General features: G+C 41.0%; 1 protein-coding gene across 2 annotated transcripts; it reads right to left on the minus strand.

Annotated features, from left to right (window-relative positions):
- Window positions 1–805: 805 nt before the first annotated feature.
- Window positions 806–15,663, minus strand: ncs1b (neuronal calcium sensor 1b). 2 transcript variants are annotated; one of them, XM_042421639.1, is made up of 10 exons: window positions 15,158–15,663; window positions 14,491–14,603; window positions 13,320–13,462; window positions 10,086–10,110; window positions 5,983–6,121; window positions 3,927–4,005; window positions 3,375–3,463; window positions 3,227–3,304; window positions 2,533–2,640; window positions 806–2,050 (listed from the first exon to the last, which is right to left on the minus strand). In XM_042421639.1, the coding sequence occupies exons 3-9, from the start codon at window positions 13,381–13,383 to the stop codon at window positions 2,542–2,544; spliced, it is 573 nt and encodes a 190-aa protein (XP_042277573.1). In that variant the 5' UTR covers window positions 13,384–13,462; window positions 14,491–14,603; window positions 15,158–15,663; the 3' UTR covers window positions 806–2,050; window positions 2,533–2,541. The 2 variants fall into 2 exon arrangements, with proteins under 2 accessions (XP_042277573.1, XP_042277574.1); XM_042421640.1 differs by lacking the exon at window positions 15,158–15,663 and adding an exon at window positions 14,873–14,948.
- Between the last annotated feature and the right edge of the window lie 1,160 nt (window positions 15,664–16,823).

Below are 16,823 nucleotides of genomic sequence, written 5' to 3' on the forward strand. Positions count from 1 at the left end.
TCTGGCCATGATAAATCAAATCTAGTCCAGGGAGATCAGACCTCCCGAAAGAAGGCAGCCGTGATCTTCTGAATGTAAATAATTCAGTGTCTTCTTCCAAAGGTTTTAGAGGCCCAGAATAATTCTCTGACAAGAACCACTTATCTTTTACTGCACTTAGTTTCTACATTTGAAAACATCTAAGAATAAATAAATCAAGGATGTACCCAAAAGACAGAACAGTCTCCGGGCAAAGCTCTGGCCTTTCTGACCTTCTCCGCTTGATATTACTTGTTCTTGATGAGAAGAGAACAGAGAGCAGGTCTGAGCAGGCCCGGCGAACAGACAGACCCAGCCGCTTCCACACAAAAGCCACCGAGCCTCATTAACCCACCCATCAATGCCTAGACATCACCATTTTATGCAGTTCATTGTACATTATACATCCATACAGTGCAAGCTTACACCACAGAGCAAGTTGGCAAGTAAGATTCTGTGTTTTAAAACATAACAGGCACTAAAGCTCAACATAACAGTGCTTCTTCATAGTGGAGTATCTCAGTGCAATACTGGATTGATAATGTAGTAAATTTGACATACAATGCAAGAGGATGTGTGCAGTCTTGGATTATTTTCTTGAAACTTGAAAGTCATTGTGAAGGATCAACATTTTACAAATAGACATTCGAGCAACAGTCCACTTATGCATTAAAAAAGCAGCTTCTTAAAATGATCCAAAACTAGTATGTAAAAAAAAAAAAAAAATCAAACACATATATTCTATCCATTTCTTATACAAAGACTAAGAATACAAGCAATAGAAAAGTTAGTCACTTAAATGCATTTTATTCTGTGCTCTTATACTGTTAATCAACAGGTAAATGACATTTATCATTTAGTAAATTATCATTTGCATAAGGCCTAAAATCAGTGAAGCAGATAAAACATCTTAATGCTCTAACTAAAATAATCAAGAATGATAAAAAGGTATCATCACATGCTCTGGCCTCACACAGGACAAATACAAAGTGGACAATTGCAACCACAGAGCTCGCAAAAGCTTTACAACCAGAATTGATGTCTGTTTGTGCCTCTCAATGACCAGGGCTTTGTGTGTGCTGAGGGTGGAGTACGATGCTCTCAAAAGAAATAATGAGCCTCAATTCAGATGTAAGCTGGGAGAATTGGCTGTGTTGCTTGGTCATGTCATTCAGGATGTGGCAGTGCAACACCGCAGACACTAGACGCTCGTGCTAACGAGGAAGTGAAAACACAATAGGATGCACAGACTGCAAACATAGTAAAATAATCCATAGAAAACTTCCGGCTCCTTTGACACTCTTCTTCAAATAAAAACCCTGTTTTCTCAGGAAAGGAAACCTCCGAACGTGAGAAAAAAACAAAAACAATCCCACAATAATAATGAAAAATACAGTGCAATACATTTCAACAACTTTGATAAAAATAAAACTTCATTCCATATTTATGAGGAAATTCCCATAAACGCAGCAAAGCAGAAAATAAATTACCATTATATTTACATTATACAATATACACTATACTGCTTTGTAATTAAGTTAGTGTTCATGTAACACATTTTTCCAGATTCTTCCGGGTTTAGTCTCTCCATGTGGTGATGAAGCAGCAGCACAGTTCCTCTGAGCAGTTCATGTGCATCCCCTGGATTACAGTATGTGAACAACACACACACTAACACTCTGAGGGAATTCGGTTCCTTTGTCTGTCCATGGTGAAACCACAACACTGCGCTTGCAGAGATGCTACACAGTCCACAACACTAAACAGTGTACGCGGTGCCACATAGCTGCAGAAGCACGGATAAATGACTGAGGGTTTGAATTCTCCATCACATCAGAAGATATAGATTTGTTCACAATCCTTAGTGGAAATGTAGACAAACAGCTACTGACACAAATGTCGTGCGACAAAAGTTGGCAGTCCACTTCTGAGTGAGCAAGTTAAATGGGAGACCGTGTGGCCTCCTTCCGTTACAGGTGTGATGGTGCTGGATTGGCGTGTTACGCGCAGGAGGATGCTCCGTTGGATCCATCTGAGAAGGTTTGAGAATGATCACCATTGAATAGACGACAGTGAGTGGTGTCATGATACCTGGGTGTTTTCAGAGCATGTGGAATAATCGCTAAACAGTGCTACTGCATGATCAAAATATGTATTCACAAGCTCACTTCACAGTTGACAAAACACTGAGCAGGATGTCAGCAACAATTGGCAGCGGCCGGTGCATTACAGTAGGCAGTGAGAGGAGAGGGCTGTCTCGCTCTTCACTCAGCACTGCAAGACTATTTGATTGCCAGCAAACAAGTGGGCCATTTGAATAATTCATAAGAACAAACTGAGAGCAGAAAGAAGGTTCTTCACTTTGGTTTCAGCCCACAGACTGAATTTCCTTTCTTTTATTCTTTGCTTGGATGAAATGAGAATTACACAATATTATCTTTGAGTCAAACCTGGGACTGAAAATCATGCAAGCTTAGGAATATGCAGGGACATGCTCATTAATAACCCACTCACCTTACATTCCTACACAAGTCCATCATAGAGTGACAATGCTTGAACAATAGAGGGGTCTGCCTTTGAGCCCTCCTGAAACTCCTGCAGAGTCAGCTTCCCATCTGCATTCTGGAAGAAGAATATGAGACAGAATGAAACTGAAGCCCATTAATGCTTTCACACAGAGGCACCAGCAGGGGGCAAAAGAGGCTCTTCCAGCAAAATCATGTTACTTCTGTTCAGTGCTGTTGGACTGATCTTGGTTCGGTGCACTTGGATGGTGGCCACTCTTTGCCAACACAAGTCACTAAGTGCTGCTGTGCTGCACAGCTAGTTCAGCGGGCTGATCTGGCAGTAGTGGGCTGACAAAAAAGCCCATGCAGGCTGCATCTTATCTTTCAGTAAAGCAGAGTAGATTCCTGGAGCTGAGGGAATGGGCATTAGTACCAAGGACTAGTGGTGGAGGAGACTATATATGATGTTTATAGACTGCAGGCAGTGTTAGTGATGCTGCGATGGCTACAGCTAACAGCCCTAAACTTAACAATGTCCATGTCAAAGCCTCAAGGGTGGCAACAAAGGCACATTCAGTTCAATGATAAACTAGCAATCATTTTGGCTCTTATACCAGCGTCTGGAAAAGTTAACTGATACACTGTAGAAAGTAACATCAATACTGCATCATCTTTATGTATTAAGATATTTAAATACTAACCTTGTCCATCATCGCAAAGATACGGTCCACTCGCTTTTCTGGGGTGTTTTCTTCTTCAGGCAGCTCCACAGTGTTCCCCTAAAATATCAAATCATTACACTTTGCACCATTCAAACAATTCAGGTTCAAGTGTCTGATGAAAACTTACCACCATCTGATATATGGCATCTACAATGTTCAACATCTCATCGCGGGTGATGTAGCCATCATTATCAAGGTCGTATAATTTAAAAGCCCCTGTATAGAGAGAGATGTTAAAATATATGGGTTTTACTACAGCTCTTAGTAAGATCAGAAAGTTACTGTGACCTCAAAAGGTAAAAACAAATGATTATATTCAATTATATATTTACACGGATTACAAAGCACAGTGTTTTGTTTCTGTGGATCTGATTCAAACGGTGAAAGTAGTGATTCTGGATTTAAATAATGACCTCACTTTGTCAAAAGTTTAGAACTATGGATAAAGCTAAAAGTTAAAGTTACAAGTTTTTCTAAGGTGTTCTATTTTGAAAAAAGGTTGGCAACATGTTGGGTCATGACCCCCAGCACGCAGGAACCTGCTGTATCTTGCAAATAATCTTTTATTTGCTGTTCTCTAGGAGCCAACCAGTCCTCTTTCATATGCAATGCATAGCAGTCAATCCTGAATCCTGTCATTTGAATGTCAAAAATAGGGGTGGAGGGTGCATCTTCTTACATCTCAGCTTCTCATCCAGAGTCCCCCGAGAAGTCACTGACAAGGCCTGGATGAACTCAGAGAACTCGATGCGTCCATCCTACAGAGAGGCAAAGGGAGAGAAAGAGAGAGGAAATGGCCCAGAGACAAGATGAGCATCGAACTTCGCACTTGCTGTAGCTTTACTTTCATGAACTCCTTGCTTTTCTTTCAAGATGTCCTTGCTTCATTCTGCTGAAAATGGGGCCAGACATTTGCTCCAAGTCAGCTGCTATTTTTGCCCTGCACCTGGCTCTCTCCTGAGGCAGAAATATGTCACCTCTGGTCATTAGGAAGATGGATGCTACTGGCTCATAGTCTAAAAGTTAAAGCACACAAACATTCAACCACTGTATATTCTATAAATCATTTTTCCAATGATTCAACATCAAGAATAGGCTTGGCAGACAATTCTGTCCAACAAGGTAGAAAATACTATTTTTTGACATTTATTTCTTCTCAGCTTTGTTAGAATGCAAAATCTCACCATAGCAGCTCAAAATTTCCAATTATCCTCCCAAAGTTGTGGCCTTCAGCGCTGTACTGTGCAGCCATGCATTGTGCAGTGGATAAAAACATCTGCTAACATGGATAACAATCAAATTTAAATCGAAAGCACAAAGTGGCTCAAACGCTGCTAATTCAGACTAACTCATCAAGTTATGGCCTCCAGCTTCAAGTGACTTCATGAGACTTACTCACATCAAACTTTAGCACTGCAGGCAAGAAATAACATTCATATGACAAGTGAAAACAACAGCTTGTGGACAACAAGCAATGCATATAAATGAGCGTCCTGGTAGTGGAGCCATCAGCCTCTTGTTAGTTCATATTCTCACCAGGTTTTTCCGACATTCTGCTACAACACTTCCCTTAATGTAAGCGCTATGAGTCCAGCCACAGCTCTTCTATCAGATGAAAAGTCAAGCACTCTTCGTTGGCCTTAGGGTCGGGTGACTTTATCTCAACCAGACATCTGACCAGCCAGACAAAGCTGAAGTCATGCATTGCTGATTACATAAGTCATAAAAACTGTTAAGATCAATGCATTCTCTAACTACGGGGTGCCTAACGCTAATGAAGGTCATAGATAAACATCAGACAGAGGGGTTGTCTGATCTTCCTGACACAAAGCCTCTTAACCAAAGTCAATAAACCTCCAGGGGCTCATCAGCATCCCAGGAGCTGCTCATCTACAGTTGGTCTTCCAAAACACAATTTGAATTATCTTGTACAACTGCAATGTGGTGAATTATTTTTGACATATCCCGCTTGTACAGTTTGGCCTTGTTAAAACTTGCTTTATGTTCATATCCTCAAGTCCTTTGAGGATGCGCCCACATAGCAGATACAAGGAAGAGCTTCATTCTAAAAAATACATGTGGACCTTTTGAAAAAATTGGCAACCACACTAAAAGCTCATTTCTGGCATGAAAGCGAGGGTTACAATTAAGCTACGACTCTGTTCTTTGTTTACAAAGTACCAATTTTTGAGGACAGAATAATCTGTGCTGTGGAAATACCGACTGACAATTTTCAGGCAGAGATTGATTTTAAAGTCCTCCAAAATGTGCAAAACATAGAAGAATTCTGTTATACAAAGAACAAAAATAGAGCAATAATTACACATAGAATCATTTGTAGGGTACAGAAATGTATATAGCATGTCCTTATTACATATTTTGATTATACAGAACTGCAGTTCTAAAAAAAGTAAAAAGGGCTCTGGAATAATAACAGCAGCAAAATTAATATGATTTTTATACCATGTTGCCCTTTTATTCTGTGCAAAGCTCTGACTGAAAGAAGGAGCTGTTGTTTTCACACACTGGCTTGAACTGAATAAGACTGAAAAAGATCTTCAGAGGAAGCTGCAGCCTCAAAAGCTTTACAGACAGTCATTTTTAACATAACTTTCCAAATCTGGTTCCAGACAACCAACCAGTCTCAAACTATTCTTTTTGAAGTAACAAAGGTAGATTATATTGTGCCTAATAATAATAATAAGATAACAGAGCATATTCATTTCATTACAAACCTTATTTTCATCAAATACATTGAAGACAAAAGAGGCAAACTTCGTTGGATCTCCAAAAGGAAAGAACTGCTTATATATCTTCTGAAAGCCCACGGCATCGAGCTGCCCACTTGGACAATCTTTAATGAAGCCTTTGTACCTGACAAGAAAAAAAAAACACAGATATAGAGAATCATTTAAAGAGTTAACAAATATACAAATGTAAAGACAAACTAGGGAGCAATGATGATAAACTGGAGTCACCTCTTCACTTCTACAGTAGGCATTACTGATTCAGTTTGAAAGAGAGGGCTAGATCAAAAAGGTAAAGTGCAAAGCTATTTGTCTCATTCACAGATAAGACGATCGACCTAATCCAATAGCAAGCCCAGAGTGGTTAACTCTAATCAAATTACTCTCTAGTCCTCTTTTGATAATATGCGTGGCTGATAGATAAGTCTGAGAGTTTCCTCTCGCCCCTGGAAATGGCATATCAAGAGAGCGACTTAACATCTCTATTAGCCTAAATATAGAAGCATTTCATAAGCAATTTCAAGTGCAGTCACTCAAAGGTAGGCAGTTTCCTTGTATATATCCATAAAGGAACACATCAGCCTCAGAGTCTAACTAAACTGTAATAGGTCAAGGAGCAAGTAAGAGAGTGCTAGCCTTTACAAAAATAAAGGAGGAAATAGCAGGGAAATAATAACACTGTAGTTATAAAAGGCATTGCAAAAAGCTTTTGCTCTTGATCAACAGCAAAAATGATGCAAGTTCACACAAGGGAGCACTGCGTGTTCATCTGTGATTCAGTTAAGGCTGCTCGAAATAAGGCTGGGCTGTAATTAAGGCCAGAGAGAGTGTTCTGATGAAGAATGAAGGCCAGGACAGATATTTTCCACTCACACGCTGGCTCCTCACTCCTCTTAAACTCTTTACTTTTAATCTGCCTCGGAGATAATGAAGCAAGCCCCATATAGTCAAAGAGAAAGAGAATCTGTTTGAGGAGCAGCTGGGAAAAGTTCAGCAAGAAGAGAAGCGAGAAGGGAGTAGAAGCATGTAATTCTCACATTTGAATTATCTGCATATGCAGGGGAATGAAAGCCTCACGCGCTATAATGCAGAATTGGTATTCAAAGTGCAGAACACACAATGTGTATCATAATCCAAAGCCAACCCATTTCACCTGAATTCTTTAGTCGTTTTTTAATGTGCAACTATATCATATCCAGCAATATAAAAAGGTTCAGTTGTATTGTAACATACCGTATAGCTCTATGCATATTTAAGAATACAGTATAAAATTGCATACATTGTATCTATCTATACAGTATATGTGCACTAGAGTTCCCAATAAAGAGACCTTTCTCTTGGTGCCACAGGTTCAGCCAAAGCACATGAAAGGCTGCTGTCACTGAAAAATCCTATCATCCACAATAAATACTTTCATCTGTTAAGTAAGTGGTGTCTCCTTTGCTCGTATTCAATAATTTCATAATCAGACAATTTTAGTTTATCACAGAAAAACTAGAATTAAAATGATACTCCAATACTCACGTACAGTTTCTACTTACAGATATATTTCAATGAGAGTATATGTTTAGAGGGCAGAATTGAACCATTATGAACCAGAAACCATTACGTCTGACTAAATAAAAGCTTTTAATATAGCTTTTCCCTTTGACTACTTCTCTGTGACCATTCTTTTCCACTTAGAGAGCACCTTAAGAGTCCCTGGACTTACCGCATGTGAAACTGATTAAGCAGTTGGTCTCTGCATTTATTTTGTGTAAAGTTTTTAGTGACAGGTTATTTCAACTATCAAATAATTGTTTCCTGTTCATAATACAGGCTTGGCCACAACATACACTACTTCACCTAATGTTCATAATAGTTCAGCAGAGTTTAGGCCTATTACATATTTGTGTCATTTGTTGTAATTGTTTACAGCTGTTATTTTACAGTTTTCAACCAAATTTATGGGAATCTTGTCAAAACCATTTCTTTGTTATGTGCTTAAGTTAAAAAACAAATAGCTGCTAGATTGTTATTGGATTTTTATAAATTCTCAAGTTAAAAAAATCTAGTATTGGTTAGGCTCTAGTCAAAGTCTTCAATATGTACTTTAAGTTTTGATTTACTAAATTATGTCACTGAAATGTTATTATTCCTCTAGCCAGTCAATAGTCACATGAATTTGCTTTATTGGACAACTAAGGCCGACTACTGCATTTAACAGAGTATCAGCAGAGTTACATAAGCAGAACACATATATATGTACAGTACATTGGTACAGTACAAAGGCAGTGTACCAGTGTCAAGTTCGCCCAGTGTCAGCAAATCATAAGAGCCATGATCAGAATCACCTTCATTTGCCAAGAACACATCATGTACAAGAAATCTGACTTGATGACACTGGTGCTAAGACACATACACAGTCAGATAGTACTTGAAATAGTGTAACAATGCAACTACATGCAGTACTTGTAGGGACATAGCAGACGTGACATTGTGCATCAGACCACACTGGGGAGCCAGCATGAAGATAAAGTATTCATTACTGGCACTGGCTCCTTCTCCTTGGCATCTACCATGGTGGCTTGCTAAGGATGTTTCTCTTGCTCCTGCCTAGCTGGCAGGAACATCACTGCGCTATGGCATTTTGTTATTGATTTCAGGTGAGCCTCGAGCATACTAATGATGTTCCCTTAGAGGAGAATTAGAAAGGGGAACAAATTTAATGCACAACACAGGCATTTATCTAACCCTGCTAATTCTTCTGTGTCTGTGCCTTTGCTCTAATTACACGCCATCTGGCATTTCCCCTGGTAAAATTCCCTCTCATCCCTCACACTCAGCCGTGTTGATTGCTGCTGATCTTCAAGTGAGGAATCATGCAAAGTTTCCTGTGAAAGACAGTGAGAGTGATGGTGAGCAGCCGGGGCAGCGGGGGGGTATTCCACCCCAGTGCACTCAGGCAGCCCCAGAGACAGGCCAGCTCCGAGGCACCGGACCTGCCGATGCCCAATGATATCTAATGCTGCTGCTGTTACTGTGTGGCTGTGAATGTGCCCTGGCCCCTTAGCCCCCCCCCCGGTAAACCCCCTAACTGGAGACATGAGCAGCGACTAGCTCCCGAGGCGGAGCTCTTTTCATGCATGCAGAATTAGGTTGTGAAATGCAAAACCAAAGCAGGAGAACTGAAGTGCACATGAACATGGAAGAGTGATCACTTTATTACAGTGCTCTCCTTTTTCGATATACACTACTCTTTGTTTTTCATTTCCAAAGAAACAATAGCCCAGCAGCACCATGCAGCGAACAAAAGCAATGACTACGCTCATGCTTGAATCATCTCTGTAATGAAGATGCATCGTTTCTTATCCTCATGCCCTTGGCTGTCAAACTGTGACTTCAGAAAAACACTCAAAAATTCACACCTTAACGGCGATGATCACTCTCACCGTGTAGTGTGACTTATCCTGGCCTGAGGTATCTCTGCTTCATGAATGTGTTTCATTTTGATATGTGTAAGTACATGTTACAACACTCTAAGTACAGGCTGAGATCAGACAAAAGATAGACCTCTGCAAGATGATGCAGGTGTGGGTCACACTGACTAATAGGTAGAGAATATGACAGGGAGGATTACTAATCGCCAGCTTTGTGGAGGCTCTGTGGCCATGTAGTCATTAAGTGCTTGGAAGTGAAACAACCTTATACCCCCGCATTCTTCTGTTATCATACATCCCTTTTACAAATAGAGCAAAAATGTTGTTGAGGAATGCATCATGGAAATGTTTGTATCAGTGTTATCAGGTTTGAAAGCCATTCAGTCTCAGTAAGGCTTCAAAGTCGTTCTATTTTCAGAACTCATCTGTCTTCAGGGTTGTGTGAAGGAGATGGCTTCAAATTAACTATCAAACCAATTGTAAATACACCATTCATGGATTTCTGAAACTAAATCCTGGGCGAAACACATCAAAGTGGCTTTTGCAAGTGGGTCAAGATAAGGCCCCCTGTTTCTTACGAGCGTCGCCGGTAAAATCACAAATGCTCGTCTTTTGACTAGCCTCACATCAAGAATGGAAAAATTTTCATTAAAAATGAATGCACACACTTACCACTGCTGCACCTCTTTCTCTGTAACTGTAAGAGAAAAAAAAAAAAAAAGTGGCATTAGCTTAGATGAAAACTTTGGTTGCCCTAGAAAAAAGTAGCTTACTTTTGGATACACAGAGGAGCCAAGTAGTGGCATCATTTATCATCCTGGCTCAATCCTTTCTAACACATATCTTCTCACTTGACCAAAACTGTTCAACAATATCAACATGCAATTAAAAGAAATTAGCCATGTTTAGTTTAGTGTACAATGCATCGATTCTAGTATATTATCAAAGGGGGTGAAGAGCAATGATTTATCCAGGCCAGTAAGTACAGAACAAGTGGGAGTAAACCCCAGGGAACTGCAAAAAGACAAGAAAGGCTGAGGGAATGAAGGTCAGCCACCGATTTAAGAAAGAGAATAGTTTAGAAGACAGGATGTGTTATCAAGCCCACACAAGCACCATCATCTACCAGTATCTAATCAACCAATCCCTCATGGCTCTGCTCTTTACTTTCTCTCAAGTAACCGAAGCAATTTTCAGCCTCTGGGATTACTAATGAAAACAGGGGGTGAAATCAATAGCATTAGTTTAACCAGGTAGTCCTTTGAGAGAGACTTTCTGAATTCCTGCTGCTCCGTCTACTACCACCTCTGTTGGGCCTGCGGCAAAGCAAAACCACAAACAGCTGGTTAGTTAATCGATAACTTCTTCTACTGTAATGTTTACCTGTTGAGCAGCTCGCAGTCATACTACAAAGGCATAGTCTACATCCGGAGAAAACGAACTAAAGCTAAACATTTACTTGCCACAACTAAGAATTCAATTACTATTAACCAACACCCTCACATTGCAGGAGAGAATCATACAGAGGCTATCAATAAGGAGGCCAAGTCAGGTAGACCTCGCCCGCATTCATCTCGGCCTCAATTTGTACTGCTCGGCGTTTCACAGAGAAACCCATCATGTGACCCGTTGCCTGGCACTAAATGTCAGGGTCAATCTCACGACTGTCAGCCAAGCCAAGCTACCATTAAATTGGCCTCGAAAGTCAATGAAGTCAAAAATTGAGGCAATTTACCATGGCTACGATTTAATAAAAAATTATGACATAACTCAGTCAAGAGGCAATGGGCAATAATGCAATCAGCCCATGCAGGAGAGTGCAGGATCCACTCAGCCGGTTGGCCCTGCAGGCTTTGCTAGAACACATCCAGCTTGCGCTCTGTCACTGCAAGCCTTTTCATGGCTTTAACAACTTACAAATTGTCATACTACTACCCAGGCCTAGCCTTCACCTACAGAGATTTTAATACGACTGCTGGTCTTTCCATGTGATACCAGAGCACTCATTTGGAAAACCATTTCTGGGTTGAAATGGGATTTTTTCAAGCATAGGTGAGGCAAGTCTTTTCCACTGTTTTCACTTAGAGAAGGGAAAACACTGGCTAGTTACCGAGTCTTTGCACAGCTTCATATTGTCTTTGGCCAGGAAAAGTGTTTTATTGAGCGTACAATGTCATAATGATTTACTTATGAAGACGTCTCTGCATTTTCAAACCTGCTACAAAGCAGAAGACAGACATATAAAGATATTCTGTTGAACTAACAGGCCTTATTTCTGGCCTGGCCTTGTTAGTTGTCGACACAGTGGGCATTATCTGCGAGGAAAAAAAGAAACCTACTTCTTTTACCACTGAAACAAATAGACACATAGGCAGAGAAATTTACTAAGTCCCCAATCTGTCAAGAACTAAAAGAAAGCGACGATTAAAATGGCAGACAAAGCTTCTCATGGGAGGGCAAGAGTGAGAGAGAGAGAGAGAGAGAGGCAACAAGATGAAGGAAAGCAGAAATGATAGTGTCTCAGTCAAAAAAATAACAACGAGGGAGAATGATCATACTGAGAGAGAAAGCTTGGTACCCCTCTCAGTGATGCTAACCAGATAAGATCCTAATTATACTATTCCATTCCCTGCTCAAAGAGGGCAATTAGGGGATGAAGCGAGAGAGACAGGGTGAAAGGGTAAGAGAGAGAGAGACACCGAGAGAGAGAGACACAGAGAGAGAGACAGAGAGAGAGAGAGAGAGAGAGAGTGAGTGTAAAGGACAGCAGCAAGCAGCCCAGCCCAGCACGAAGCCCAATCTTCCTCCACAGCAATTTCCTGCCACAACAGCCTTCCTTGGTTCTGCTGTGGAGAAACCCACCACACAAATAACACTGTCATTAAGCAGCCAATGGATGTCAACTCCCACCCACACCTGCACACTGTACTGCTCAAATAATAATAATGCTGGGCTCCAGAAATAACACACAAATGATTAATATAGTGTTTTTCAAGCAGACATTGTTCTGGTAATTATCCATGTGATCTCTGTTCAAATTTGATTGAAAACTGTGGGGGAACAAATCTTTTTTTTTTTGTTCAGCAGGAGATTATTATTAATAAGCTTGCACTGGCAGGGTGAGAAGACTGAATGCTTTCAATCTGTGATGTCCTGATAACAGGACAACAGGAGCAAGATGAATGCGTGCACTTGCAATGTTGTGAACGGACAGACTCAATAGCTTTCGACTTTGGTCGTTTCCTCCCATGATCCCCTCATTTCTGTCAGTCTCTGTGCAGGAGTGCCATTTATAATTGTGGCATGTAAAGCCTAGCATGTATTAATTTAGACTCTCTTTATATTCTATATCCATCTATCTCTGTATTCATATAAACATATTTACACATACAGGGGGTCCATGAATTGCACGTCTATCTATAAAACCTGCAGCTTGATAGCTGATACAAACTCAGCATCTCCATATTCATAAATCCCTTCAGCGTGACTTAAAGATGCTGATTACAACTTTTGCCAGACCTTAACCAATTGCAATTTGCCACACAACATTTAAATGTAAATTAAGATCAAACGGGGAGCTGATTCCCAGCTGACATTTAGTTGTAGCTCTGTTCCGTCGATAATGAGAAACTGGTGTGGAATCCCAATATACATATAGTACCAGCAGGCAGGACCATTTACTGTACAGCCTGTATGGAACACAGTGGGTGGAAAATATGATTTGAAAACCACAGCAGTAAAACTAATATTAGGCATTCCTGTCACATACTGTTTATAATTCACATGATGATGACTTTTAACTTTGGCCAGGATGTTCCCGAATTGGCATACAGGCTAGCTGCAAAGAGTTTCTGCACAATTCCTTTCTAAAGACGAGCAAAAAGAAAAAGATCTGAAGACACTCACAGTAGGTTTTCCTTGTCAACTCCTCCACCACCTCTGGCTTGAGCTTGCTGTTTGATTTACCCATGATCTTCAGCTCTCCTCCACACCTTCAAATCCACCTTGGCACGCAGCACCTGTCACTACCCCCTCTCCAGTCTGCTCCTCTGCCAAAAACACACATAAACGTAGGCCGGTTTAAGAGCAATGACACCGGTGAAATTGGTAGAAACACGCTTTTGTTTTGTTTTGGTTTGGTTTGGAGAAAAAAGAAAATGCAGCTCCCATTCAAGCTAAGTGAGTCTATCGTTCTGTGTAGTTCACTCTAGCTGTGGTCATGATCTGTTCACTCATCAGCCCTGGCGCTCCAGACAGACGAGTCAAACTCCAGGGGCCCTGAGATGAAAGGCCGGCAGGTTGTTGAGTCTATAAGAGCGCTGAGTGCCTATGTGTCCGCCTCATTTCTTCACAGCAGTCCGTGGGCGAAGAGTGGCGTTTGGATGCGTTGCTACCTTCGTCCTTGGATACAAGAGTCACTCAGTGGCTGGGTTAAGCACGCTCACTCCCTCACAGTCATCCTCTGTTCTTCTCACTCCTCCCACCCCTCCTTTCCCACCACTATCTCTATTGCTCTGGGTAAGTTACTGTAGAAAAGAATCCTCCCTCTTGACAGCTGAGATAAGGAGGTGTGTAAACTAAAATACAATGAACAGAGCTCGCCTTGGATGCACCCTCATGCACTCTGTTCTCACTCAAAGTGTTAAGTCTAATCCCTGGAATTTAGATAGATATAACAGTTCAAGAAAAAGTAAAAAAGGTTCCAGTAATAATTTATGGAAAGCAAAAAGAAACCGGGTTTCTACATAGTTGTACAATTATAGATGCCAAATGAACAGCGAAAAAGGAGATCTGGTCTTGCTCTTAAAATAAGCATGTGAGTTGTCTACCAAGCTTATAGGCGGATTTGAAGAGTGACAGTTTTCTTTTCTCCTCCATTCTGACTCATAATTCTCCCTCCTTCCTGTCCTCACGACAGCATGCTATGGTGATTTCCTCCTCTCTGTCGCAGCAGACAGGAGATGAAGGATAATGGAATTTCTTTGTATCATGGGCCTGGTGCTGGCATGCACTGATGCCTAACCACAGCAGCTGTTTGAGCCACAGAATAGGGGAAGATACAATGTGTAATAGGCACCTTCACTGCAAACATCTGGTCTCTGTGTCCATGGCCAGTGATGTCCTTCTGAGGGATGCCACGCTGGTAATCATCATCTTCTGTACACTCAAGCCTTGTGGTCCTGGGTATGACTATGAAAATAAACAGAATACAGACAGACAACATTACAAAGGGAATGACAAGCATGTGCTGTGTTTTAGTAGAAACTGACTGTGTTGTCACCTAGGGCCACACACTCTTGACTGGAAAAATACTCAAAAACACACAACGACCTTTCTAGAGTCTGCCAAAGCTGCTGAGAGTAGCCAACAAGCATAGCAGAATGTGGAGCAAGAGGGAAGAAAAAAACAGCACAACTTCAAGCTAAATTAATATTAAATGAATGGCTGAATTAACGCACGTGAAAAAGCGCTTTGTTTCATGTAGTCATAGCTGTTATGGGAGAAACGCATGCAGTCGCGGCGGCAGCAGGTGGGATGTTGCCTGGCAATGCCATAGCAACACACAGTTTATGGCTACAGTACAACGGCTACAGTGCGAGAAGCTTGCTAGTCATTGTACGCGCAACATTTGGTACCCATGCTGTTCCTTGTAGCTAGTTGACTTTAAAAAAAAAAAAACTAAACCGAAAATACACATGAAAATGAATAAAAGCTCTTCCTTGTAAAGCGACTGAAAGGTTTACCAGAGCAGGAGAAGTGGAAAGCACAGCCGTCCAGTCAGCCCCCCAAACAAAGCACAGAAGCCGCTGTCCAACGTTGTCTTCCTCCTCCTCCTCCGCCGCCGAGTTCCGGAGCGACTCGCTGCTGCGCGGATGGCCGTCCGTGCTGCTCTGATGCCGCCGTCAGGGAGTGACGTTGCTGCTGGCTCCGACCAGCTCAGCTCAGTCAGTGCTTGAGAGGAGAGACACTGACGTCGCGGCAGCGTTGGTCATACACTAACTCTTTGTATGCTTGAACGGCCTTTATACGTGTCATCTCGGACACAAACTTGACTGCCTAATTCATATAAACTCACTTTTTCACCCGCACTGCATTTTCGGGAGAGAGTTTAGAGGAAGATATGTCGCCAATGTTACTGGCTGAGATAGTGTTTTAAAGATTGCTTAAATGAGGTTCAAGCATGGGCGTAGATTTGGGTATAGACAGTAGGGACATGACCCAACCAATATCAAGGTGTTGTTGGAATGTCCCTACCATTATTTTAACCGATCTCAAACAATCTAACGTGTAACTACACGTAATGTTCTGCAGAGTTGCCAGATGTGTGTGTTTTCCGCAAAAAAGTGCGCCATTATTATAAGGAGTGAAAGAGCAGGGTATGGGGGATACTCGACCTGATGATCTGGCAACCTTCAACTTCAAGCTGTGCATTGTTGACTAGTAGCAGCCCGACAGCAGCAGTAGCAGTGGAGTCAGTGAGGTGGAGAATCTGAAGCAGTTAGTATTTATAGTTTAAACGTTTCAAATGTCACAGGACTGAAAACGACTTCACTGGATCAAACTAAGATCATTTGATAATATATTTAATTAGGTGTTGTAAGCTAATGTGTGATTGTTGCTCAGACATGCTGTTTAATTAAACAACTTTATTACTATTGGTAAAAAAAAATTCCTCCCAAAAGCAAATTAAGACAGCTGGTCCTTTTTTAAAGAAGAACCAATGTGTCAGTAATAGTTAAGCTTAGTTAATAAGAAGGTTCTGTAATCAATCTTTGAAATTAGTGGGAGAAATATTTACAATTTAATGCCATCTCTCCTTTTCACCTTGAGTGGATCAAGAGTAGAGTTATTATTGCATGTGTGTCATTAAGATATGAAGACATTATTTATAAGCTACATTAGCCACAGCTTGTCCAACTGATTTATGACTGTCAGGCATCATTTCGTTATGAAAATCCTGTCAGCAGCAGCCTGAGCAGCACAGAGATACACAGACAGGTGAGCTGCAGCCTCTCAGGTGAGCTCTGGGGTCATAGTGAGAGATCTAGCCAAAAGTTCAGGACCTGAATGAAATACAAATAGAAGTTTTTGAGATGATTTAAAAGAAGGACAGAATCTCAGGTGAGATTTGAAAACCTTACAGCAGCTAGTTACAGAGCAGCACATTACCTACAGGTTTCTATACATTTATTTTATTGTAACATTTATTGTGACAGTCTATGATATGTTATTTTAAAATATTACTTTTGGTCTCTGATTTATACTTAAGTAGTCTATCAATAAAATAAAATGCAAAAATCAGAGAAAAAATCATGATACAATGGTTCAGGCAAGTCAGCAAATGCATATTCAGCAAAGTAAACATTTAGCAGAGTCAGGCTGTTAATGTATGTGTGTGTGCACATGTGC

This window comes from Thunnus maccoyii, chromosome 9 (genome assembly GCF_910596095.1).
Source record: "Thunnus maccoyii chromosome 9, fThuMac1.1, whole genome shotgun sequence".
Lineage (NCBI taxonomy): Eukaryota > Metazoa > Chordata > Actinopteri > Scombriformes > Scombridae > Thunnus > Thunnus maccoyii.